The sequence below is a fragment of the Desmodus rotundus genome, chromosome 2 (assembly GCF_022682495.2).
Source record: "Desmodus rotundus isolate HL8 chromosome 2, HLdesRot8A.1, whole genome shotgun sequence".
Classification (NCBI taxonomy): domain Eukaryota; kingdom Metazoa; phylum Chordata; class Mammalia; order Chiroptera; family Phyllostomidae; genus Desmodus; species Desmodus rotundus.
This window is the reverse complement of record NC_071388.1, coordinates 77,473,243-77,500,662: the sequence shown is the minus strand read 5'-3', so window position 1 is coordinate 77,500,662 and position 27,420 is coordinate 77,473,243. Positions and strand designations below refer to the sequence as shown.

Genomic DNA, 27,420 nt, shown 5'->3' with positions numbered 1-27,420 from the left:
AAAGGTGTCATGGCCACTGTAACAAGAAAGAATCTTAAGACTTGCAAAGGAAGCAGGCAAGTCCATAGATTATAACAGGATTTATTATAGGGTAAATTTTTTTCTGTGTGTGTGTGTGTATTACATAGGGTAAATTTCTTACTGGAAGATTTGGTTGGACTAGAAAAGAAGGCCATCCCAGTAGTCTGTGCAGATCATTCTTTGCTTACAGATCCCTGTTACAGTGCTTCCCCTGCCCACCCCACCCCCACCCCCTGCATAAGCCAGGTACTAATGATTGACAAAACAAAGGGACAAAGAATGCAGTAGCACCAGGGGATATACCTCCTGGTGGTCTTGTGACAGATGATTGCTTTTAATCGATACTGTTACCAGTTTGATACTTACCTTGGGTGTTATGCCATTCTGGCTATTACTAACAAAAGTATTTATGGCTACATTTTAAGGAACATGGATAATCATCAACTAGAAAGCTTGATAAGGACAGTGAGATTGGTCAAAGCTCACAGCATGAAACTTAAAAAATGAAATGAAATGTGAGACACAGAGATGGAGTTAGTTTTTTTTTTTTACAACTAGCTATACACTACACCCTCATCATTTTGTGGCTTGAACAATTTTATCTGCGAGTCTTCTACAAAGTCCTTAGGGCCAGGTATCAGGAGGTGGCTTGCATGCTTGTGCAACAACCATACAAGCTGCAACTAGAACACTTAATATGCAAAGCATTTTATTTGTAAACTCCTGGAATTTGAAAACAAGACAACCTAGGTATATAGTTTCCCAAAGAGAGTGTCTGGGACACCTGCTCACCTCTATCTAGGCTGTTTGTAGTCAAGCTCCCACTCAGCCAAGGGGAGCCTGGGACCTTCAATCAGAAGCCCATAGGCTCCACCTGTGGACCCTGCAACCAGGGTCTCTGTGGACCCCCTTGTCTGGAAATGGCAACAGTTGACCCACATGCAATGCCTTGTTCTGGCACTCCAACTCTGACCCTTCACACAGCAAAGGACGGCTGCCAAACCCTGCTCCACCCACACGGACATATGGTGTCCAATGCGAAGGTGTTTGTTTCTCAATGTCCTCAAGTCTTCAACGGCCTGTGGCTGGAAGAGGCTGCTACCTGGTAAAAAGAAACACCCCATACCAGTCCTCATTCACCCCATTATCAAGGTGTCCTCAAAGAATTTCAGACCAGATCATGCAGGGAGTGAAGAGAGAGGAGCTTCATGTACCCGCCCCACCCCACATCTCCTGGCAGCCTTGGACCTAGCCATGTCCCTAGCTCCCCGGCAGTGTCCCAACTCCCAGAGAGGGAAGGGCCAGTCCTGTCAGCTCCTTCTGCCCTAAAACAGGATGAGCAAAGAGCAGCAAACAGCAGAAAGAACAGCCTGAACCCAGGAAAGATAATGTGAAAAATGGGGTGGAAATCTATCTTCCAGGTGAGGGGCCAGATCGAGGGATGTGTGTGAAGGTGAAGATTCACACTCCCGAGCATCTCCTGTCAGAGGTGCACTCCTCTGTCAGAGGTGCACTTCTGAACATCAGTGGTTGGTGGCCTGGTGCCGAGCCCTGGCCTTTGGTTGGAGCCATTCCACAGCAAGGTCCCTTGGATGACTCAGTGTGCAAGGTGCTGGTGGGCCCAGCTTGGAACCAACTTTAGCCTGATATCCTGGTGGCAAGTCACTTGGAGAGCTATTTTTATCTGGGGAGTTTTCTGATTGAGTGGTGTCTTCGGAATGGAGGAGGCCTCCCTAAACACCATTGCTATTTGAGACAGGAAGTGGGAGCTATACCTGGAGGAGGCTCCGGCCCTGAGCACAGAGGTGTCCCTGGCTGAGCTCCTCCAGGCTGAGGACAGGCACTGTGTCCTGGGGAGGAAAGTGGGGGCATCAAGCTTCTAAGGTGAGATGGAGGGGCTCCTGGAAGTTTTTGCCTTCCAGGAAACATGTCAAAATGGCCAGGAGTGATGCCCCCATGCACAGCCACCCCAGGACAGACTAGACGGGAGTTGGGGTCGAGGTGACGTGAGCTTCATGATATATAGGACTTTAAAATAAGTGTTGGAATGCCAAGGAAGTGTCCCAGTGAGGGTGTGCTGTACAGCAGGAGATGGCACTGCACCCCACAAGTCATCGCACTCTCCAACTGGTTGGGTCTGCACAGGGCCATAGTCTAATTTGACCCTTGGAACAGTGCTGTGAGGTGGGCAGGGTCTCCACGGCTGTGAGGCAGTGGCAGTGAACTAGAGAGAGCTGACACTAAGCACCACCTGCATGTAGCTGTTGACACTTCACAGGACACCCTGGCCTCACCACACTGACAATTCTCACTGAGAGGGAAAGGAGCATTTCCCCTCATCCCTAAGAGCACACTGTGACCCCCAGGAGCACGACGCAGTGGAGAGTGAGCGGCACCTTGCAACAGGGTTAAAAGTGGGTTCCAAGCACCAAGTCCAGACAGGTCTAACAGGTTTGCTCCATGCCGACTGACCAGACCTCAGCAGGTGGAGGGTGGGAGCCCACTGGGCAGGCTCCGGGGCAGCTGGACTTCCCTCTGTGGGGTGGGGTTGGGCCATCAAATCCTGGTTTTGTCCAGTGCACTGTTGGCCCTGGGAAGGGACTGACTCCGTTGGCACACATGGCCCATTCTCCAGGCCTGGACAGCCTGTGCCCACTGCAAATACCGGCACTTACTGGTCTTGGCTTGGCCAGAATAGGGCCTGGCTCTGGCACCGGAATGGTCCGAGGGGCAGTCATGTATAGGGTCCCCAGGGTGAGCCACTCTGGGGGCACAAGGTGTCCACTAAGCTGAAACCACACCCTGTCTTGGAGAGCCTCGTGCAGTCGAGGGGACCACTGTAGACCACTCAATCCTGGCTCTCCGAAAAGCGGCAGAGAGAGCTTGGGGCTACTGCAGACCCTCGTGTATGTGACTTCAGCACCTATTTCTGGAAATCCCTGGGTAGTTTTTTGGGGACACAGGACATACACTACTTCTGTCTTGGTCCCCGAAAGTATCCTCCAAGTGGGCCTTAGGAGCAGGTAGTTTGTTGAGGGCAGCCCAGGCAGCACAACGGAGTGTCTCACCTTAGTGAGGGAAGCCCAGCACCCTCTGTGGATCTGGGCTGATTGCCCCGCAAGAGCTGGAGAAGCCTGGCTCCTGTCTCTCTCGGATCAAGGTGGCTGCATGCTGGGTCCTGTGGGCTCAGGAGACTCCTATATCTCTGGGGGCTGTGGCCCTGGCTGGGATCATCACTCCAGGTCTCCCCTTGCCCAGGTGGGGGTATGGTGGCTTCCACCCCCAACTGAACTGCCCTTGCCAAACTTGCTATTTCTTTCCAGAGGGCCCCTGAAGTGGTCCTGGGGCCTGAGATCTTCCCCTTCTTCTCCAGGGAATTGCTGTCCTGGTCTGACTACCTCCCAAGCCTCAAGAGTAAGAAGGAGCAATCCAGCGGTTAAAAGCCTGGTTTAAGAATTGGCTCTGCTACCCACTTTGCTGTGTGACATTGGGCAAGTTACCAAATCTCTCTGGGCCTCAATTCCCTCAGCTGTGGGATGAGTGCCACACAGGAGCCACTGCACCTTGTTGCTGTAAGGATGAAGCAAGAACTGCTTGCTGAGGAAGCCTGGCCCACCGCTAATGCTCTGTGGGAGATGGCTGGCAGAGAGCAATGGACCTCAGGCTCAGACATCAAGGTCCCACTGGCCCCAAGGCCTGGGTGTCCCAACATTCCACACAAGTCAACAGGTCCTGGGCAGGTCAGCGGTGGGCACCCTCTTGATGGGTGCCAATCCTCAGTCCCCATGTTCTCAAACCCCCTGAAGCCACACAGTCCCTCTTGGAGGGAAGAAAGGCTGCCCTGGGCCTGGAGTTTGGTTGAAGGTTACAGAGGCCCAGACTACAACCAGGCGAGGACTCCTGCCCTACCTAACGGCTGACATGCAGCAGCCACCGTGGACTGGGACAGTGCGGGTGGGAGTCAAATGCCCTGGGGACACAAAGAGTACTTTGGCAGGGAGGGAGGGGAATCGGTTTACTTTTATTTATTTAATGCTCACCCAAGGACATGTTCTCATTGCTTTTAGAGAGAAAAAGGGAGAGAGGGAGGGAGACAGAAGCATCAATGTGAGAGAGAAGCATCATCGATTGGTTGCCTTCCGTATGCTCCTGTAGTGGGGACCAAACCTGCAACATAATGTGCCCTGACCGGGAATCAAACCCGCCCCAACAGAGCCACACCAACCCAGGCGCAAATGGGTTCGTTTTAAACACAGAATAAACCCAGCAGGGTTTCTTTGGTTAAAATGAGCTGGACAGGTGAGAGGTGATGCCAGCTGAGACAGACCTTTGCCCTGGGCCTACCTTGCACATCTTGTCTACAGGCTGGGAGTTAACTACAATGTTACCAAAGAGCTGAGAGCCAAGGTCCTCCAGCTAGAAAGTAGCCAGGTAGTAGGTGATTGAGGGAACAGTGGGGAAATGTCACACCCCAGCGGGGACCTGGGGGTCCCCCTCCCAACCCCCTAGTGTGTGATCTTGAGGAATCGGCCCAGAGGCTAAGGGACCTGCAGGTGCAGCAGAACTGTCAGGATGCATAACCACCGGCCAAAGGTCCATCTGGCATCCGCCTGAAAACAGTAACAATGAGACAATAGTCATAGTACATATGACAGTCGCAGATGATGGGACATTCTGTGGCTTCAAAGCCACGTATATAACCTCATTTGGTAAGTTATCAAATGTTCCAAAGTTTCCCGGGGTGAAAGTAAAACCACTTCGGATTTCAGTTTGTTGATTCTGAGAGTACATCACCTCAAGCCAACAGAAACTGGGAACTTGAAGGTCCCTGGGCTAGGTGAGGGTCCTCTGAGGCAGGGACAGTTGGTTGCGCCAACTGGTATGCAGGCCCATGATGTGCTGCTGACCACAGAAACTGAGCTGAGTGGTGAGGGGGAAGCTATGGACCTGCCATCAGGCCACCCAGCTCAGCCTCCGAGCACCTGCAGGCCCCAACCCCTCTCCTTCTGCACAGGGGCAGAGGCCTAGTGCAGCACCTGGGAGCTGGACTGACTGCCCCACAAAGGCACTGGCCACACTGCCCGCAATGGTCACCACACCCCATGAGAGCAGGCAGCCTGCAGGAAACCCAGGCAGAGATGTCTCATGTATTTCTCCTTGGAAGAGTCCGGTGGCCATAAGGCTGGCTCTGCTCACAGTCCCCAGGGTTGGGAGAGGTCTGGAACTCAGACAATGACAAAGTCTCATCATTTCACCCACGATGTCTTCTGGGGCCTTCTCTCTCAAGTTGGTCATGCCTCCCTCAGGGACTGCAGGCTCTGGATGGCAGGAGCAGGGCCCAGAACCTGCCCCTGGAGGCCGGCCTTCAGTGACCTGGAGTCTTGTTTCCATTTGTAGGTGGACCCTGGTCCACCCACTAGCAGGCATCTGAGAGCACTGAGGCAAGGGCTGTGGAAAACCTCCAGGAAACCAAAGATAGGCCAGGGGGGCACATTCTGCACAAGCCATGTGCTGGAAGGGTGACCGCTGCCACTTACATCAGGTCACCGCTGCTGTAGAGTATGTGGCTACCAGTGTGTGCCACATTCAGAAGGCAAAGGCAGTGGACCTGTCCAGGGGACATGTGGGTGGGGACGGGAGCCCACCTGGAAGAGGTCTTAGCCTCAGGCAGAGCCTGCTGCCCAACACGCAAAAGGCATCCACAATGGTCAGCAACCGCCAGTACTCAGGCATCTAACAGAACCTCTTGCTTCTGCCAGAGGTGAATGCCTGCTTCTGGGGGCTCAGAGTCTGATAAAGAACCAGGGTGGGAGGGGGGTCAGGGGACAGGGCCAGTGGGTAGAGGACAACCACCTCCACATGAGCACACTTAAAGCCCTTGGAGGCCTGAAAGAACAGTGCAAGGTGCAAAGGCAAGCCTAGGGAACAAGCACCCTCAAGGAGCTGGGGAAGAGTGGATGGAATACAACCTCCCAAATCAGTCTGCAGGGCCCATGGCAATCAGCAACTCAGACCCTCTGACCAGCACATCCACCCCCAGGAATCAGTCCCAAGGTTCTCCCGGGTAATGAGCGCAGGTAGAGGCAAAAACATCACTTATCATGGAAAATGGCCCTGGCTGGTGTGGCTCAGTGGACTGAGAACTGGCCTGCAAACCAAGGGTTGCTGGCCAGGTCCCCAGTTGGGGGCATGTGAGAAGCGACCACACATTCATGCTTCTCTCCTTCTTTCTCCCTCCTTTCCCCTCTCTAAATATAAGTAAGTAAAATCTTAAAAAACAACCCCCCCCCCAAAAAAAAAAACCCTTGGAAAATGATGAGGCATTAAAAAGCACACAGCGGAGCCAGTATGGTGGGATTCCACTCACCTGAGGTCCCAAGTCAAATTCCCTGGACAGAAAGCAGATGGGCCCCAGGGGCTTCAGAGGTAGGGGGAGGGGTGTGGGGTATGGGAATTGCTTAACTGGGACAATTTGGAAGTCCTGCAGATAGACGGTGGGATGGTTGCACAACAATGGGAATGCACTTAACCGTAGACTTAACAATGAGTAAGTTGGCAAATTTTGGCTAAACCAGCAGACTAATGAGGTCACCTGAGAGACCCTCTACAAGGCTCTCAACCTGGGGGAGCCCATCTCCACACATAAGCTTTTGTAGCTCTTTCTGGGCTGCAGGGGACCCAGCATTTAAGGGTAACCAGAACTAGCAGTTCCAGTTTATTAACACATTTAGACCAGAAAATAGTGCTTCAGTGGGATTTTTTATTGTGACCAAAAATTTAGACTCCATAACTCAGCATTCAAGTTGGGTATTTTGGTTTTTTTAAGCTTTCTTTGTTCACAGCGGAATAATGATCTTATTTTTCCTATATTTTCATAAAGGAAATATTATCACAACAAAAGTTTTATTCAAGCAAAATCTTAGTATTTCTAAGCAAAAGCCAGCCAGTGTATCTAGCATATTTTTTATGTTGATTTTACACATCATTTTAGTCTAGTCTCCCAAAGGGACTGTTAGTGATTTGTTACTCCCCACACCAAGAAAAACACCTGAATTTAACATGTGCTAGAAGGAATAATCAATTCCATCACTTTCGATAAAATGGAGGGGGAGGCGTTGATGTCTGAGTTTCCCTTCACACAGTATTTCCATATGTAAAAGCATGTTTCTCTAGAGGACATGACTTGGTCACTGTGTCCCTGAAACCTGGCACAATGTGGTACATGCAGGTTAAGGTGATCTACTTTCTGTGGAAGACTCTTCTTATCACAGATTATGATCACTACTACTTTCCATATCACACTTCATATACATGTACCTCCTGAACACGAGCAGGCTACTCAGGCATTTCTCCAATTTTATCTATGGCTCTGTCAAGCTCCCAGCTCAACAAACTGCTTTGGGAATTTCTAAGTATATTCTACTGAAGATGTGCTCATCATTTAAACTTCTTTTTTGAAAATAAGAGCAGATTAATAGAGCTGATAGCTTTAAGTGCTTAAAACTCAGTTATCAAGTAAGTGGTAAGAGGTGATGTACCAGTGAACAAAAGGCAAATCCAATATAAAATGTGTCTACTTGTCACGAAAGAGGCTAATTTAACAAGAAAATAAAAAAGATCTACTTTCTACAGACACAAGCAACAGAATAAAGGGCACCCTAACGCACTCTACACTGTGTCCTAGTATTTGCAGCCACAAGACAGTGTGCAGTGCAGTCTACACTGCGCCCTTGCACCTCATTAGAGCAAAGCTACCATTTAACCATGCATTTGGCTTAGTATCTCTCCAACTATGAGACCTTACATTAGGAGGAAGTATTCCAGAGAAACTGATCTTTCAAAAATGCTTAGCTCTTGCCCTGATCAGTGTGGCTCAGTTGGTTGGGAATTGTTCCACAAAGTGAAAGACTGCCGGTTCGATCCCAGCGAGAGCACATGTTTGAGCTGGGGTTTGGTACCCAGTCAGGGTGCGTCTGGTCAGGGCGTGTAGAAGAGGCAACTGATCTCTCACATGATGTTTCTCTCCCCTTCTCCCTCCCTTCCCCTCTCTTTAAAAAGTAAGTCAAATCTTAAAAAAAAGTTTAGCTCTTAAATTCTTAACTTTGTAAATCTTTATTTAAAAATCTGATTGGCCGACTTAGCGTTTTCCACCAACACGAGGAGCAGAAACCTTCACAGGCTTCACAATCTTTTGCTTAGGTGCCGCCTTTGTGGGAGCCTGTAAAAAGATGTTACGTGGCATTATTCCATGCAATTTTCTTTTTAATCACCCCTCTATGACCAGTGTGGGATCCTAAATTGTATCTTAAGAACAAAAAGGATATTTTTGTTTGTCATTTAGGACCATATTGTTGTTTTTTTTTTTTGCACTATGGTTCTGTAAATCAGTAATATTGAGAAAAGCTGTGTAAACTACTAACTTTCTGTACATTTAAAATTTCAAAATAAACTTTTAAGTAACAAAACACTCACCCAGAAATCAGTTATCAATGTCACTTCCATTAGAGCCTTACACAAAATTCTTTAAAAACTTGAAACTTTTATTACCACAATTTGGATCATAAGTAAGTTTTCCTGTTTTTTTAAATAAGAAATCCAAGACCATCACAATTACCTTAGCAGCAGCCATTGCTGTCTTTTTAGATGCTTGCTTAGCCTTTTTTGCTTCCTTAGCAGCCCTGTAGGGTTAAAAATAACATAGGCACAGCACTTTACTCCTTAAGGATATAGATTAACAAAGGAGCTGCAGTGGTTTACAAAAGTAGATTTATCATATTCCTTTCCCCACCCCCAATTATTTTTAGGGAATTCCTAAGGTGTTGTCAATGTCATTAACGACCCAGTTAGTTTAACACACACTGTACAGTAGCTTTCGTTGCAGACAAAAATTTCAACAAGACTTTCAGACTATATTATAAACTTCTGATTACTAAACCTAAATAATGCTCTTCATGAAGATTTCCTCACCTGATAGCTTGTTCTCGTTGAGCTTTCCTAACTTCAGGTTTCTGGTTCCTTTTGGCCATTATATCGGCAAGAGATGCACCAGTGATGGCCCTCTGGAATTTGACTGCACGGCGGGTTCTCTTCTTCTGAATTTCTTCCTGCAAAATAAAAAAGATGGGGAGCACACCTATGAACCATGCTTCATGAATTTAGGTGAGAAGTGAACCAGTGAGTCTTTGAGGCATGGGAAATGAAGTCTTTTAAGACTAGTATTTGCTCTAGTCCATTTGGGCTGCTGTAACAAAATACCAGACCCAGTGGCCTATAAACAACAGAAATTTATTTCTCACAGTTTCTGGAGGATATAAGTCAGGGTACTAGCATTATCAGCTGTGGCAAAGGGATGCTTTCAAATTTCAACTTGGCATTTACTGTGAGCCTAGTAAGACATTAACATTGAGGAGACACTGTTTACATTAATCATTTTCACTTCACTGTTTGATGACTTACAGTTTAAGAGCACATTCACATGCTGTCTCATTTAGTTACAATTTTACAGAGCAGCAACTGATCAGAGTTTAAACAACTTCGGAGATAGCCCCACTATATCAAAGCGTATTTCACTTACCGACTGTCCCTTTTTGTGCTTTCTTCTGTAGAGGACAGTCCAGTTTATCTGTCGAGGATTCCTCTTGGAAAGGAATGCCGACTCGCATTTTGCATTAAGAAATTGGAAAACCTGTCGTGACAAGTTGAAAGTACAGAAGTTACCTACTCAACTATACAAAGTAAAAAAAGGCTGGGCTTGAAATCCGTAGCAAACTAATTTACTAGTTCTATATTCTCATTTTATCAAGTTGAGCCCAAAGACCAAATGGCTTGTCACACAACGGGCAGGAACCTGGGTGGCACCCTGATCGCTGCGTTTATTTGGTCCTGGCTTTTAACAGCAGGCAAAGCTAAATTCTTGTCGCAAGGGAGGGTGGGGTGTCAAATTCTGGGAAGCATCTAGTTCCTGTCCCTCCCGGGATTCCAGGAGGTCCTGTGCTCATAAAATAGTCTGATTTTGTCGCACATTGGGGCACTTAAGTTACACAAACTCATTTTCGACCTGAATCGCACTAGATCAAAACTCAAGAATGGTTCACGTAGAGGTTTCTGATCCCTACAACCACTGAGCACAGGGTCCCTGAAGCAAGCCTTCCAGGGACCAAGAATGACGTGGCAAATGAACCCGCCTAGACCGAGTAAGACCAGTCGTCCCTCTTCGGAGCACAAATCGCATTTAGCCGACGCGGCCTATCACCTTCCCGTCGGTCCTGGCGTAGCGCCTCCCGTGTCCGGGGTAAATCTTGTACCCACTGAAACTGCACAGCTCGACCCTGTAACAAAAGCGAAAGCCTATTAGGGAGGGTGTCTACGGCAAGGAGAAGCCATGTGTGGGACACCGGAGGGGCAATCGGCCCGCAGATGGAAGAGGATTGAGATGGAAGTATCTTGCTTACTTCATGGCTGCGGCGGCCGGGAAGAAGGAAAGATGGTGATGAGAAGGAGAGGATTATGGGAAGAGGCCTTATTGGATCACGGAGGCAATCTCCTCCCCCAATTCCCTCCTCTAACCCCGGCGCTCGGTGATGACATCACTCTAGCAAGGCGACAGATCTGCGTTTTCGGAGTCGCCGCTTTCCTTCTGAGGAGTTCTGCAGGAGGCGGCGGAAACTCTGGGATGAGGTGGCTGATTTCGGAGTCATCCTCTCCTAGGTCACATGTCCTAGAGCCAACATCCTGCTGCAGGAATGTGAACTTTCCCTCTTATAGTTTAGTGACCCACAGACGAATACCCTGCAGGTAAAACTTAAAATCACTTTTCTGTCCTCTGCGTTGACCCACTTCCTCAATCAACATTAACTTGTAATAGATCCACAATTTGCAAGAAAAAGCAGTGACATCTAAATTGTCTTCCTGGCCGTGCGAATCGAGTCGTGCTTGATGGCTCTTTGCATTAATTGTAATTAACTTTCATTGAGTGCTCTGTGGCAGGACGTATGCTAAAGCATTTACATACATTAGTTCATTCAGTTTACTAAATCCCCAGTAACTATGCGTCGTGGTACCGCGAAATAACGACTGACGTCGGGGAAGAGCTACGATGTGGGGCTGCTGCCTAATGGAGCCCAGGGATGTTTGGTTGTGCAGAGAGGGGCAAAGCCCAAACTGGGCCTGGAAAAGGGAGTTCTGGCCAGACCCACAGGAGGGTCAGCGCCTCCATCTCCTGAGCACTTCTGTAATGCTGGATCCTTAAGCGTATTTAATGGATGGGGAGTGTCAAGAGGCAATCCTGGGAAACAAATTACTGATTGATTTATGCTATCTATGTAAGCAGCTTACCCCTAAAAAACATTTTGTTAAGTAGGTCGTCGAAGAGATTTGGAATGTCCAATAAAGTGGCTGATTATGTTAAGGAAGCTCTACAATTATGCTAAGTTACAATTGTAATTTACAATTACAATTACACAGTCTCAAGAATGTTAACAGCAATATGAGTGGCAGTGAAAAGCAAAGAGGAAGAATTTGACAATCTGGCCAACTCTGACCAGCTGTTAAGAACACCTGGTATAATTTGGGAAGGTAGTGTCTGTAGACTATAGGCAAATGATGCCACAGGCTGCCAGGAACTTAATCAAGTCGAACATTCATCCCACTCTGTTTTTAAGTCATGGCTAATTAAAGAAGTATTTGATCATTAAAAATGTGTGTGTGTGTGTGTTTCCTGGAATAGTCCTGACTTCTACGGATTCCATGAGCTGGGTGTGAGTAGAGCGTGGAGCCAAGATTTGCTTGCAGGAATTTGGTTCTGTTTGTTCCACAGAACCCCAGCATTTACCAATTTCTCCCCAGGAATTTTACAAATATTTTCTTTTATTAGTCTTCAAAATTATGTTTGGCTGGACTAGCTCTGTGCAGGAAAAGCAGGAAACTAGGCATTAAGGATTTTAGCTGTTTTACTCTTGAGATGACATTCTTGAGCTGGCATTTCATGGTTCTTATGTAACACAATGTGTATATCACACCTTAAATCAAACATTCCTGGAATAGGAAGGAATGTTACGGAAACTCCTAAAACCATTTTACACAGTGTCAGAAAGCACAAGTTTACAACACAGTACATAAATTTTTGCTGACTTTATCCTTATACTCTTTTATAGGCAAAAGGCTCAGCTGTATTCTATTCCCTTTGTTTATGGAGCAATTCTGAACCAAAAGTTGGTGCTCTTCTCAGCTTTATATACTTCCTGAGGACAGAACGTTCTTCACCGCTTCTTTATCTTTATACATATTTTACCTACTGTTATGAAATTCCTATGGTTGCTATTACAAATTACAGCAAAATTGGTAGCCTAAAAAATTGGAAATGTATTCTCTTTCAATTCTGGAGGCCAGAGGTCTGAAATCAGTATCACTGAACTAAAACCCAGGTCTCTGGGCTCCCTCCAGAGGCTCTGGGGCAGAAGGTGTTCCTTGCTCTTCCAGTTTCCATCCAGACAAACCAAACCCTCTTGATTCTGAACCCATACAACCTATGAGATCATAAGTGTCTATTGTTTTGGGAGTACTTTGTTAATATGGCATTGGTAATACAGGAGGTAAGGCAGTTATGAAAATGAGGACTTAGTGGATAGTGGCATCATTTGTCAGAAGAAGACAGGAGGAAGGAACATATTTGTTGGGGAAAGGGTCAGTTTTGGAAAGACGCGGTTTAGGATTCCATAGGACATTAAGGTGGAACTGTGTAGTGGGAAGTTAGGAATAGGATATATTTTTGGAGTTATGTATTTATAGTAGTAGATAGTAGGATATATGGGATGATATCACTTAGTGTCACAGGCTGGCTTCTCAGGAAATAGCTACTGAGACTGAACTTACGGTGCAGGATATTTATTAGGGATCAAGTCCTGTGCAAGCAGCGGGAGAAAGCAGTATCAGGCAAAAGAAGTTAAATAAATTGCTGGCCTAACTGAACCTCAGCCCCAGTCGGTGCTCAGGAACAAACACTGCCTGTCGGAGTGCCCTACGTTGGGCCAAATGATCGATGCTCTCTGCACCCCCATGTTGCCTAGTTGCCAGATGTGTTAAGAGTCATGACTTAAGGGAGGTGATTCTCAGCAGTTGAGCCAGACCCTGCTGACAGCTGAGGGTGCTGCTGGCCACAAAGCCCCTTGTTGGGCAACAAGCTGTTGCTTGAAGGGGGATCTGGATAGTGTGTCTCTGTGCTTACCACCCCTGGAAGCTATTCTGAGTGTGTTCTTTCAATAACTTGGTTTTCTCAGGTGTAGGAGGGACAGTACCTTTACGACAATCTACCACCATAGTTCCCAGCAGGCTGGTCAATCCCAAGACTCTCAGGCATTGACTTCTAGGAGGGCTTTGGAAGCAATGTCTAGCAACTAGGTTAGAAAATTTCTAGGTTTAAAAGTTATACAGCATTAAAAATTACGAAGCTTTCTTTAAAATTATGAAGCACTTAAAATTAAAAATCATGAATTCTTAACATTAAAAATTATAAAGTATTCTTTTAAAATATATATCTAATCAAGTCATCTATCAATTATATGAAATACAGGGAAACAGAGGGAAATGTGAAATGACTCCACAGGGGTGCAATTGGCATGACAATGTCTTTAACAACATGTAAATTGAGGAAGGGAGGAAGGGAGACTTGGCCAGGGGCCTGGGGAGTACCTACGGACAGGACTAGCTGCATAACTAATTTTCAGGACCCCCAGTGTGGGTTTTTGTTCTTGCCAAGAGCAGGGAAAAGATGCTGTTTAAGGTACTAGAATATTAAGCTATTTCCTTTCTTTCGCAGTCTGTTTCTCCACCTTTCACATTATTTTGTTCACTTGCTAGCAGGGGCCCGGGAGTGGGACTAGCCATCTCCCTCCAGCGTCCTCCTGAACTGAAGGTGTATCTCTCAGACATTGATGTACATTGATGTTTCTCTACCTCTCTTTCTTCCTCCCTTCCTGTCTCTCTAATCAATAAAATCTTTTAAAAATAATTTTTAAAAAGTAAATTAGACTAGGGGAAGGAGGCTGATTGAGATATATATTTATATTAGAAGCAAAAAATTCTCTGTAGCTCCCCTCCCACCATCATTCACCCACCTTACTTCATGTCCGTGGGTCATAGATATAAGTTCTTTGGCTTCTCCATTTCCCATACTATTCTTAACCTCCCCTTGTCTATTTTGTACCTACCATTTATGCTTTTGCACCTTTCCCCCCATTTTCTCCTCTCTCCCTGCTGATAACTGTCCATGTGGTCTTCATTTCTCTAATTCTGTTCCTGTTCTAGTTGTTTGCTTTGGGTTTTTTTTTTTCAGGTTCAGTTGTTGATAATTGTGAGTATGTCATCATTTTACTGTTCATATTTTTTATCATCTTTTTCTTAGATAAATCCCTTTAACATTTCATATAATAAGGGCTTGGTGATGATGAACTCCTTTAACTTGACCTCATCTGGGAAGCACTTTATCTTCCCTTCCATTCTAAATGATAGTTTTGCTGGATAGAGTAAATGTGAATGTAGGTCCTTGCCTTTCATGACTTTGAATACTCCTTTCCAGCTCCTCCTTGCCTGCAAGGTTTATTTTGAGAAATCAGCTGATAGTCTTATGGGAACTCCTTTGTAGTAACTGTCTCCTTTTCTCTTGCTGCTTCTAAGATTCTCTCCTTCTGTTTAATCTGGGGTAATGTAATTATGATGTGCCTTGGTTTGTGCTTCCTTGGGTCCAAATTCTTTGGGACTCTGAGCTTCCTGGACTTCTGGAAGTCTATTTCCTTTGCCAGATTAGGGAAGTTCTCCTTCATTATATTCTCACATAAGTTTTCAATTTCTTGCTCTTCCTCTTCTCCTTCTGCCACCCTTATAATTCAGGTGTTGGAATGTTTAAAGTTGTCCTGGAGGTTCCTAAGCCTGTCCTTGTTTTTTTTGAATTCTTGTTTCTTCATTCTGTTCTGGTTGAATGTTTATTTCTTTCTTTTGCTCCAAATCGTTGATTTAAGTCCCAGTTTTCCTTCCCTTCACTGTTGGTTTCCTGTACATTTTCCTTTATTTCACTTTTCATAACCTTCATTTTTTCCTCTATTTTGTGATCACACTCAACCATTTCTGTGAGCATTCTTATTACTAGTGTTTTGAACTCTGCATCTAATAGGTTGGCTATCTCTTCATTGCTTACTTGTATTTTTTCTGAAGCTCTGATCTGTTCTTTCATTGGGGCATATTTTTTGTCTCCACGTGCCTGTTATGTAGTAAGAGGCGGAGCCTTAGGTTTTCACCAGGGCTGGGCAACCCATGTTGTTACATTGTGGTGCTGTATGTGGGGGAGGGGTCAGAGAGGGAATAATGCCACTTGTTCAGATCTGTGCCAGCTTTCAGTTACTTCCTCTGCTACCACAAGCAAATTGGGACTGGTGCTGATTCCCAGGTGAGTGGGCTTGTGTACATGCTAGGACCCTGTGGGTCTCTGCAACGAACTCTCCTGTGAGGCTGGGAATTTCTCCTGATGCCTCAATCCCCACAGGTTTTTTTTCAGTCAGAGGTTTTGAGGCTTTATTACCCTGCACTGGAATTCTGGGTTGTGTGGTCTGTCTCGCTCCCAAGTTGTTCCTCCTGGTTTATCTACACACAGATGTGGGACTACCCACTCTACCAGCTGCCACCTTACAGCGTATCCTCTCCCCACTGGCTGCCCGTGTCTGTCCCTTCTATTAGTCTGGGTGAATGTTTCTTCTTTAACTCCTTGATTGTCAGACTTCCATGCAGTTTGATTTTCTGGTTATTTTTTGTTTTTAAATTTGTTGTTGTCCTCTTGGTTATGCGAGGAGGCAAAGGATATCTACCTATGCCTGCCTCCATCTTGGCTGGAAGTCTCATCAATTCTGAGTATAATTCTAAGAGATAGTTCCTAGCAATGTCATCTCTATTTGACATATAAAGTAACTGACTCAGAGAAAAATATTAAGCCATTGTCAATATTCACGCAACTAGTAAGAGGATAAACTAGGATTTGCACCCAGGAAATGTGATACCAAAAATCACATTTTTTTAAAGCTTTTATTTATTCATTTTTAGAGAGAGGGGAGGGAGGGAGAAAAAGGGAGAGAAACGTAAATGAGTTGTTGGCTCTTGTGCACCCCCTACTGTGGACCTGTCCTGCAACCTAGGCATGTGCCCTGACTGGGAATTGAAATCACGACCCTTTGGTTCACAGGCTGGCACTCAATCCACTGAGCCACACCAGCCAGAGCTTTTTTTTTTTTTGTAATCCTCACTCAAGGACATTTTTTCATTGCTTTTCAGATAGAGAAGAGGGAGAGAGAAAAACATTTATGCGAGAGACAAGAATCGGTTGGTTACCTTCTGGATGCACCCCTACCAGGGATCTTAAGTGCCCAGACAGGGAATTGTATTCATCCAGACCAGGACTGAACCAGCAACCTAGGTATGTGCCATGACCAGGGATCCAACCTGTGATCCTCGGTTACAGGATGCACCACGCAGGCCGGGGCCAAAGATCACAGTCTTAACCACTGTATTTTTGGTTTCCTAGGGATTTCAAAGTCACTTCAGATTCATTTGCCTAATGAATGCACAAAAGGAAAAGGAAGTCCAGGGAGTTTAAGAAGCTTTCTAAGAGTCGTGCAGCAAGTGCCACATCCCCTCTCAGGGTGAAATCTCATGTCCTTTTCAATACATTACTCATGACAGGTACTTTATTTTGATAGAAAATTTCTTTTTCTACAGTGGTTACTTCTGTTAGCTAGCATTCCCAGAGATAAAACAAAATGCTGCTCTTACATCTAGGAAAGAGGTGAAAGTTTACAAATATGCTCAATGTGCAGAAAATCAACATTGTTAGTGAATCTTCATTCAAGATAAATAACTGCATTTTCCTCGGTAACAGGGATTTTCCTTTTGCCTGAATCATTTGGCATTATATCATTAATCTTTTCATTTAATTTGCCTGCATTGGTTAGTGCAAAGCACTGTGGTTTTCTTTTTATAAGGAAAATACTTAATACTGTACTGGTCTGGCTGGGAAAGTGGAACCTATGCTGCCATCTAGCGGTACTATTATATTATTACACTGTGGTGATCGTTTTAATGTCACCCACTTTCCTGTGAAGCAGAGCAAGATTCTTCAGGTTCCCCGCGCCTATCACAGCTGATTCTGTTTCTCAGGAATGAAGTGGGAGGGGAATGAAAGAGGGTGGTAGAAAGGAAAGAGACTCTGTAAATTCTTGAAAATGGAAAAGAAAAACACCGTTTCTGAGTGAGAGCGAAGTGTCTTGGAGGGATAGAAAATGCCCCCTACTGGCTGCTCTTGGCACAGACAAGTTATAAGTGGAAACTTGGTTCTGGAAATTAATTTGTTGCAGAAGGCTGTGTGAGAAGCCATTTGCTCGAAAACCGAATCATTTTTCTCCCGTGAGAAATAATGTAAATTGAATTAATTCGTTCCAGACCCCCAAATGATTCCCTGTTTTAACGGAATCAGTATGCAGCTTCTTTACTTTTTCACATATTATTGCCTCCAAAATGCTATCTGTTTTTCATTTATCCAAATCAACAACGCGTTTTCTACTTCTTCAGTTGCCCGTGATCAGCACTCTCGATGGCCTCCGTATGGTTTAACACTGCGCTAATCGTCGATTTCGCCATGCCATACTTGGTAGCCAGATCAGACATGCCAACACCTCTATCATACTTTGCGATTATTTCTTTTTAAAGCTCTATCGTTGTTCTCACAACTCTCCTTTTTTACTTTGCTGATATCAATAACTTTCTTAGGACCCATGGTGACTTACTGTATGTATTTAATAATAGTAAACTGCCACAAAAGCAAAAAACGCACAAAAATATTCACAACACAGTTTCCTAAGATGTTAACAACGTGAGGTTTAAAAATAGGCTGACTCACACTCGTGCATTCTCTCCTTTGTGTGTCGCCTGAGAGATGTGTGACTGATCATACAGGGATCGGCATGAAAGGGTTGTCGGGTCAAGAACCGAAGTTTTTTCCAACAACCAAGATGTTTTTCCCATGAGCAACTTGGTTGAGAACCAAATTGTTTGAGATGAGAGACATTCGAGGACCTAGGTTTGACTATTATATTTCCAATGTATCAAGGCAAAAAAGAAAGGAAAAGTAAATAAATTGTGCACTTAATCTCTCCAGACTAGGTTTCCTCATACATAAAAAAGAATGATGGGGGTAGTGTAAATGATCTCCAAAGGTCTTGACATGTCAACATTCTATGACTACAATTTCCCACTCAAAATATTTTGCCTGTGACATCACACAGACACATTGGGGAGTTTCTGGAGACTTAGAATTTGTTGTTGTTGGCAGATGTTCTTGATCCAATCCAAATAAGACCTTTGTTTTCCTTTTGTTTTCCCTTGTAAGCAAAATAATAGCTACCTTTCCCACGATGAATGCTGAGGACACAACCTTGCTATCCCAGGTTTCTCTTTGGCTCCCTGCCCAAGGAATGGGACTGGCTGCCGTCATCAGAGTGGAGGAAGAGTGAGCTGGGGGCAGTTTATGCGAGGGAAAGCTTATAGTTACCACTTTATAATTTGGACAGATGTGGTTTTCTGATTTTTTTTTTCTCAAGAAGCTTACTGGGCTTGCAAAGAAAGCACTAAAGGTATAAGTTTAAGGAGTCGATTCAGTATCAACAGAAACAGATGCCTTATTGTAATTAAATTGAAACTTTAAGACCTTCTATGGACCAATTTTTGTAGCCTGTGCCATTGCCTTATATTGACTTTTATGCAAACCATTTCCCACTTAAAATTCATAACTGACAAAATACAACTGCTTTTATTTCTCCCTGCTGTTGATATTGCTATGAGTACTTGGTCTGGCAAAGATTATTTAATAAAGAGGTCAGATGGACTTGCATTATTGATTCATCTCTACATTGTGGAAGTGGGCACCCAGGACACCCTAGCATTGATAAGTGATGGTGAGGAGGCTTATGATTTGTCATATAATTAATTAATTAGGAAAGGGAGGGAGAAAGAGAGGGAGAGAAACATTGACATGAGACAGAAACATCATTTGGTTGCCTCTCGTATGTGCCCCAACCAGGACCGAACCCGCTACCTAGGCATGTACCCTGAATGGGAATTGAACTGGTGACCTTTCACTTTTCTGCCTGATATTTCTGAAAAATATGTGCCCCAAATAGCTTCACTGCTGGCCCAAAAGGTAGACAACTTCTACTTTAGTACTTCATTCCTTCAGGTCAAAGTTTGTGTCAAGAAATCCCCTCTTAATGTCAGCATTGCTTACTCTTTCTCAGCTACCAATATTTCATTGTGAACTTAAGTGTTTGGCAGTCATCAAAATTAGATGAGATAATAGGGGGCATAGAGTTTAAGTGAGGAACCTGTGTAAAGCACATATCTACCTATATCAGATTTTCCAAACTGGCTATTCTGAAGGAGCGTTTTTTGTTTTTTTTTTTTTAAGAATATTAGTAGGCATGTGGATTTATTAAAAAATGAGATCTTACATCAGCTAAGTGTAGGAAACATGGAACTTAGGAGAACTAAAAATCCTCTTTTTTTTACTGAAGGCTTTAATGTGTTAATAATCATTCAACAAATATTTATTAAAAACTGACTGTATGCCACAAATGGTTATAAGTGTTTGGGATACTCCAGGGAACAAGACAGACAAAAATCACTTCCCTGCAGAGCTTACATTCTAGCAGGATTAGACAAATAGACCTAATAAGTGAAAAACACAAAACATGCTTAGCGATATATATGTTAAAGTGGTAACACAGGTTCTTCGAGGAAAGGGAGCATTCTGCATTTTTTAAAAGGGTGGTTAGTGTATACTCTATTGAAAAAATATTTAAATTTGTTAAAGAAGTTAGTTAAATAGATACCGGGACTAAAAATGTGTCAGGCAAGGATGACAGCCGATGCAAAGACCCTGAGCTGGGATGGTGTTTGGTATGTTCAAGGAGCAGCAAACAGGCCAACGTTTGTGGAACAGCTGGCTGGGGTGGAAGGAAATAGCAGAAGTCAGAGAGCCAAGGAAGAGAAAGGAGTTATGGATTATGTAGGGCTTTGTTAGCCACTGTAAAGACTTTTTCAACTGAGGGAAATGAGGAGCCATTGTGGAGTTTGGAGGAGAGGAGTAACTGAGGTAGTGGTGGGAAACACTCGGATCCTGGATATATTTTTAAGGTGGATTGAATATGGAGTGTGAGAGAGAGGAGTCAAGAAAAGACACTACTGTCGTCAGTTGAGATGGAGAAGGTTATAGATGGGTCAGAGGGAGATGTTGGCAAGCTGACTTTTGGACATGTTCAATGTGATATACTTTTCAGACATCCAGGTAGAAATATTAAGCAGCCAGTTTGATATGTGTCTTAGTCCATTCAGGCTGCTATAACATGATGCCACAGACTGGGAAGCTTATAAACAATAGAAATTTATTTCTCATAGTTCTGGAACTGGAAAGTCCAAGATCAGGGTGCCAGCATGGTCAGATGAGGGTCTCTGTCAAGTTGCAGGCTTCTCATTACATCCTCACGTGGTGGAAAGGGTAAGGCAGCTCTCTGAGGTCTCATATATAAGGGCACTAATTCCATTTATGAGGCCTCCATCCTCTTGACCTTATCACCTCCCAGAGGCCCCACTTACTAAAACCATCACCATTGAGGGTTAGGGTTTTAACATATGACTTTGGGTGGGGGAAACAAACATTCAGACCATAGCAGTATGAGATGGAATTTTGGGAGAAAAGACTGAACTGACAACGTAAATTTGGGAGTGTTTAGCCTGTGTATGGTTTTTAAAGTCTTAAGCCTGGATGAGATCAGTAAAGGAGGAGCTGATTGGAAGAAAAGGAGTGCTGAAGTCCTGCAGTGCTGAGCACTGGGCCACTGCAGTATTATGAGATCCGACAGAGGAGGGGGAATCAGAAGATAGTGCTCAGGGATAATGACAAGGAAGGGAGGGACAGGGTGGGGCAATGTTTCCAGGAGATCAGTCCAGTAGGATTAGATCTGAGTCCAGACCACTGGAGGGACACCCTCCACGTTGCTGAAGGACAGGAGCCCTTTCACTGAGGCCCGTATGTGAACTCTGAATCCCAGAGCGGGTAATGTCAATAAAATGTATTGAGTTTCCCAAGCTCAGCACAGAAAACTTTTTCACAAAATATCTCCAGTGTAGCCAAAACTATTTTGGGAAATGTTGGATAGTGACATTAAAGGAAGAGAGTAGGCCTAGGTTTCAGAGTGCTGGGTCAAGGGTCTGGGGCCCTGGGTCTCACAACAGCACTGAGGTTGTAAGCAGACTGGACCACAGTGGAGTCCTCCAGCAGCCAGAGTAACAGTAGATTAAAACCAGAAACTTTCCTTACATGCCTGCCCTCTGTTGGCTGGCTCTTGCAGAAGAGGAAATGCATACTAGCCCAGAAATATGTGAAAAAAATGGTCAAACTTCTTTAACCATTAGGGAAATTAATTTCAAAACTATAACATCCATTGCATTGGGTAACATTCAAAAGCCTGATAATACTAATGTTAAAAAAGATTTTAAGAAATGAGAGTCTTGTTCACTTCTAGTGGGGTTATAAATTGATATAATCACTTTGATGTATCCAGTAAATTTGAAGATGTGAAAATTGTTCAGCCTAGCAGTTTTACTTCTAGCTATTTACCCCAAAGAAACTTTTACACATGTATACAAGGAAATATTTATAAAAATTTACTGCAGAATTATCTATAATAGATTATTTATGATAGAAAAATAAGAAATAATGCCTCTCAACAGAATGAATACATAAAATGTTATATATCCACACATTGAAATAACATATAGCAGTTAAAAATATTCTCTGAGTATTTCTACTGTATGTATGCAAAGTGCTTGTAGGAAAGTGTGTGGCCATAATGTAACAGTGGCAGTCTGTACCTTACCCATTTCCCAAGAATTACTTTTGGTTGTTAGGCTGCTTACAATATTAGATCTAAAATTAAACCACTTTTGATATCAATGGAATAAACCATCATTTGAAAATATAGTTATTAGCCCTGGCTTGTTTAGCTCAGTGGATTGAGTGAGTGCGGGCTGTGAACCAAAGGGTCGCCGGTTTGATTCCCAGTCAGGACACATGCCTGGGTTGCGGGCCAGTCCCCAGTGGGGTCCACATGAGAGGCAACCACACATTGATGTTTCTCTCCCTCTCTTCCTCTCTCCCTGCCCCTCTCTCTAAATAAATAAATAACATCTTTAAAAAAAGAAAAAAATTAAAATATAGTTATTAATTTGATCAAAGTAATTTCATTTTTTCTTTGTACTATGGCAATCTGTATACATTTAGAGAGGGAAAATGTCCTTTCTGGATTAAAAAGGAACCATGAAATAAAGGAAAGGGTCTTCAAATGTGTAATTAAAATAAATTAATCGCCTTTGTTCTCATTAGGCATATTATTTTGCCAAGTTGTTAAATATGTTCAAATGATAGTGTGTTGGATTAAGGGGATTTAATGTCTAACCTCACTTCTTTGTCTGCCAAGGACTGCAGCTGAGAGCTTACGGAGTAGAGCAGGGGTGTCAAACTCATTTTTACCGGGCGCCACATCAGCCTCAAGGTTGCTTTCAAAGGGCTGAATGTAATTTCAACTCCTTAACACTTAAGGAGTAGTTACATTTACACAGTCCTAAAATTATCTTGGCCCTTCGAAGGCAACTGCAAGGCTGATGTGGCCCCCGGTGAAATGAATTTGACACCCCTGGAGTACAGGATCAAGCATCTCTCTAATGAACCTTCCCTGGAAAGAGAAACCAAAGGCTTACAAACTGAAAATGAAAAAAAAAACCTGCTTTGTTTTCCCTAAATTGCTGATGATCCAGACAGATGTTTGCCTGTAGGTGATGTGAATGATTTTAATCTACTAAATCCAAAGACCAGCACAGAAGGCAATGTCTCTCCTTCTTCCTTGATACCTTTTCCTAGACAAACTACTTACTTTTTAAAAGACTGAAAAGCAGTATTGATAACAGTGTTGGTTGCATCCGTCTGCATTCCTTTCTGTTGGAGGAGATAGTCCTGGCTTCCCTGTCGGTCTTTGTCACCTACACCCGGACCACTTTGATACGAAATGCTTGTGCCGTTGCTGAGATCAAGAGGCCTCACCAGCCGTGCTCCCCTTCAGTGAAGCAAACACGGTAAATGAACACGGTAAGTGAACATGAACACGTAGTGCAGTCTATGCAGTTATCGCCCAGCCGCCTCAGACACACAGGAAACCTGCACGCCTGTCTGTAACGGCAGCCCATCTTCGTGGTGGTGGTCGTCTCTAGAGCTAGCAGTCGCTCATACAAATAAATCCCCTCTGGCTGGCGTCAGAAAGAGCAGAATCTTGGATCTCTGCTGGCATTTGCTTATTTTTGGAGACAACAGATAAAGGGCTCACACAGACATCTTTTTTTTTTTTTTTAGGGAATATACTTCCTCAATGAGCAATACGTTTATTATTAATGCATTACTGAAGAAATAATGTTTCTTAAGATTTTCTTTTTTGAGTGGTAGTCTAAGAACCAATTTCAAATGTCAAGTACTTGTAGGGTATATAGTTTCATATGTTGATGAGATAGTATGGAAAGGCATGAAGGTCATTTATTTTCTTTCAAGAATAGTTTCCATACCTTTGAAACATCATCGAATGTCAATACATCATCATTCTTATTTATCATCAATAATTGAGAGCATGTTTGGATATGCTAGTAAGGCAGCATAGCTAACAGAGTGACCAGTTCATTCCAATTTGCTGGGGATTTTATACAGTTTAGCACTAAAAGTCCTAGGAGTCCCCTCTGTCTCAGGCTGGAACAACTGTTTTTCTATTACCCATGTACCTTTAACAACCAAGAATGACCTGTTGGGGAAAGACTTTCCTTTTCACCAAGCACAAGATTTCGAAGAAGATCCAGTAGGAGAAACTGAATGAACACCACCCAGCCAACCTTGGCAATCAGTGGGGTGACAGATGTTTTAGCCAGATTGCCCTCACTTCTTGAATATTTATGAGGCACTCACAATATGACCAGGAAAGAGAACAGAAAAATTTAAGGAATCCATCTGAAGCCTCAGGTTTAATGACAAAAAAGAAACCCCAACAAAAAAACAGGTGTGAATTGAGGTGAAGAAGAGGTTACTAGGTTCCTGACTCCCGTCCTGCTCTTAAGGACGACTTCCCTCACTTTCTTTGCATGCTTCTCCCACACCCAGATCTGAGATGACACGAACTGTCGTCCAGTTTAACCACTTTCGGAGTCTTCTTTAAGGCAATCAGGAAATGTGGGGTTATTCCACCAGACTATATTTTTCCAGGTTGCTTATAACATCTGTACAGTATATTTTTATCTAATTTTGAAATAGAGACTGCTTAAAATATCACTTCCTACTCAAACAGGAGGTTTGTCTAGTTTGTTTGGTGAATGTGTAGATGAGAAGGGAAACTGTCAGAGGAGCTAATCCATCACAATGGCCCACTGTCCATTAGAGTTGCTGTGTGAAAATCTACCATGTGTATTTTTTAAAGTGTTATTTAAGGGACAAGAGGAGAACATCAGTTGGTAGTAGAGTAGGGATTTTTTCTTATGTTAGATGTTCTCATTGCTAGGTCCTGCTTTTTAAATTTATTTATGTTTTCTATTACCATTTATCCCCCATAGCCTCTTCCACCTTCACTCACCACCCCTGCAATCACCACACTGTTTTCTGTGTCCATGAGTTTTTTCTTTGTTGCTCAATCCCTCCACCCCCAACCCCAGCTGTCACCGTGCTCTCCGTCTGAGTCTGTTTCTCTTTTGCTTGTTAGTTCAGTTTGTTCTTTAGATTCCACATGTCAGAAAACTTACATGTTAGACCCTATTTAAATAAAGAGGGACCCTCAGGGTTTCTGCTAGCTGGGGCTGAGCATGTTCATTTTCACTTCTCTGTACCCTAAGTGTCGTAGCCCTTTCAGCAATAAGCTAGAATATGATTCATTAAAATTTATATCTGTTCTTTTCTTCTTCAAAGAAAAATCCTCTAGGGCACAAGGGATTGAGTTAACCACCAACCCTGGTTCAGAAGGGTCCACTGAAAGCAAGAGGCAGGCATTTCTCCGGAGGGGATAGTGCAATCCAGCCAGCCAGTTCTGGGCTGTCACTAGGCAAATTTTAAGGTGTTTTGACAAAAATACAGAAATTACTTTATGGGGCGGTTTCTAGAGCAAGTAGCCCAGGATTCTTCAGACCTTAGTATGTGAATAAATACTATGAGGTTCTTTGCCCCACACCCAGTCTGATTATTAGTAACTAAGTAATGAATTAGTTAACATCCCACTCTTTAATAATGCAAGAAAATTAATAACATGAATGTGGGAGAAAGGCATGATCTTCATTTGAAAATTATGAAGTAAATTTATATGCATCACCTTGCATTTATGTGCATTATTTTGAGCCAGTTTTCCTACAGTCAATCAGGCCCTTATAAATGCTTTGCTATTAACTATTTTCATTCAGAATATAATCTTATTCTTTACCCCCAAATTCTATCTTTTATCTAAATATTTTTAAAATCTTATACCTAAAGATTCCCTTTGTTTCTTGATAAAAAAGGGTGGTGGTGGCAGCAAATAAACTCCATTATGGCAATTGAAAAGTGTTCCTGTTTGGCCTAGGGAAGAGGTTTGGCTCCTCAGTGATGCAAACAGGATTAGACATGGAGACTCATTTAATATTAATTCATTCTTTCAACAATTGTATAGAGTGCCTTTTATATGCCATCTTCTGGGTGGAGGTAGGGACACTAGGGGGACAACTCACTGACTTGGGCCTGAAGAATAATGAGCATAGTGTGGAGTCTGCTTAAACTGGCTAGCAAGGGCCCACTGTTAAATTATCAGGAAATCTGTTAGCTGGCTGTTAAAATAAGCATTATTAAAATTAAATTATATAAACATACAATTAAATAATTATTTTAAAAACTAAGGTAATACTTACTTAAAACTCACCACTTCCTAATTGCTATGTTTTCCTATTACCTGTGGTTTTTGAGGTTATTGAGATACATGTGTATGTATGGTAGAAACGCTGTACTTAATGTATCATCCTATCTTTTTCTACCCTACCCTCTAAGCTGTAGTACACTACAGTAGGTTACGACATGATATGATATATGAGACTACACCATGGGCTGTGCTCCTCTCTGTCATGTCAGCAGCTCGGAATCAGCCGTGGTGGGACTGTATTTACATCATGGAAGTCAGCAAATATTATAAATAGGGCTTTTTTTTTCCTGGAGAACAACTTGTTAAACATTTACTAGCACATGTGTGAACCTAATGTAAAAGCTGAGCGGGTCCTAGGGATGCAAATGCAAGTTAAGACAGAAGAGAGACTGGGCCCACTGTAGGCTGCATGCTCCTCTCGGGACAGTGGCCGCTCAGGTCCAGTCGTGTTATAAGAAACACGACTCAAATCCAGTGTTGCTAGATTTTCTGATTTTGCAAAAGAAGCAGGAATTTCAGATTTTCTTTTCTTTAAAGATTTTATTTTACTTTTAGAGACAGGGGAAGGGAGGGAGAAAGAGAGGGAGAGAAACATAAATGTGTGGTTGCCTCTCATATACCCTCCAACTGGGGACCTGGCCCACAACCTAGGCATGTGCCCTGACTAGGGATCAAATCAGTGAACCTTTGGTTTGCAGGCTGGCACTCAATCTTCTGAGCCACACCAGCCAGGGCTATTTTGTATTGTTTTAAAACAGAAGCATTTCTGACATAGTTTTATGGACATTACAATGGTATTTTTAATCACTCTATATGATTACTTTGGGTTAAAATACCACAATTACCTACTTTATTATTAAACATTCATTTTTCAAGTTTACACTGCTATGAATAACAGCAATAAATATTTTCATGCACATAATTTTTTCTTTACTAATAAAAAATATCATATTCCTGGAAATGAATTACTGATTGAAAGCATATAAATTATCTTGATAGCTTTTGAAGTTGACTTCTGAAGGGGTTTTGCCAATATTTGCACTGCTACCAACAAAGTATAAATGGTCCCATTTCATCACATTCTTAAAGACATTTTTAGATTTTTAGTTTTCTTTCATTTAATAGGTATAAAATGATACTTAAGGTTTTAATTTTTATCTTACAGTTAACCCTCTAGATTAAATATTTTGAATATGCTTGTTAATTATATATTCCTGTATAAATAGTCTATTTAATGTCAGACCTAGTTGTTTTCAAGTTCTGGTCCTAGTAAACTAATCAAGCACATAGGCTCTTGGGAAAGCACTTTTGTAAAGCAACCAGGTGAGTGTGACTCAATTGAAATGGGTTG

General features: G+C 43.4%; 1 protein-coding gene and 1 non-coding gene across 4 annotated transcripts in view; one reads left to right on the top strand and one right to left on the bottom strand.

Moving 5' to 3' along the window:
- Positions 1 to 8,109: 8,109 nt before the first annotated feature.
- Positions 8,110 to 10,585, bottom strand: RPL24 (ribosomal protein L24). Its single transcript, XM_024558209.3, has 6 exons — positions 10,473 to 10,585; positions 10,274 to 10,349; positions 9,596 to 9,706; positions 8,989 to 9,125; positions 8,636 to 8,699; positions 8,110 to 8,239 (listed from the first exon to the last, which is right to left on the bottom strand). The coding sequence occupies exons 1-6, from the start codon at positions 10,475 to 10,477 to the stop codon at positions 8,159 to 8,161; spliced, it is 474 nt and encodes a 157-aa protein (XP_024413977.1). The 5' UTR covers positions 10,478 to 10,585; the 3' UTR covers positions 8,110 to 8,158.
- Positions 10,586 to 10,596: 11 nt separating this feature from the next.
- LOC112302586 (gamma-aminobutyric acid type A receptor subunit rho3) overlaps positions 10,597 to 27,420 on the top strand; it is a 44,478-nt gene continuing 27,654 nt past the window's right edge. For 2 of the 3 annotated variants that reach the window (XR_011650867.1, XR_011650866.1), the window contains exons 1-4: positions 10,597 to 10,815; positions 16,333 to 16,474; positions 16,583 to 16,740; positions 23,027 to 23,251. This is a non-coding gene — a transcript (gamma-aminobutyric acid type A receptor subunit rho3). The remainder of the gene's footprint in view (positions 10,816 to 16,332; positions 16,475 to 16,582; positions 16,741 to 23,026; positions 23,252 to 27,420) is intronic. The other variant, XR_011650868.1, reaches the window with a different exon arrangement.

Bases quoted from the DNA above. Each gene is read 5' to 3' on its own strand.
- RPL24 (XM_024558209.3), bottom strand. The intron at 9,126-9,595 runs GTAAGTGAAATA...TTTATTTTGCAG, and splicing joins AGCACAAAAAGGGACAGTCG to GAAGAAATTCAGAAGAAGAG. The intron at 8,240-8,635 runs GTAATTGTGATG...ATCTTTTTACAG, and splicing joins CAGCAATGGCTGCTGCTAAG to GCTCCCACAAAGGCGGCACC.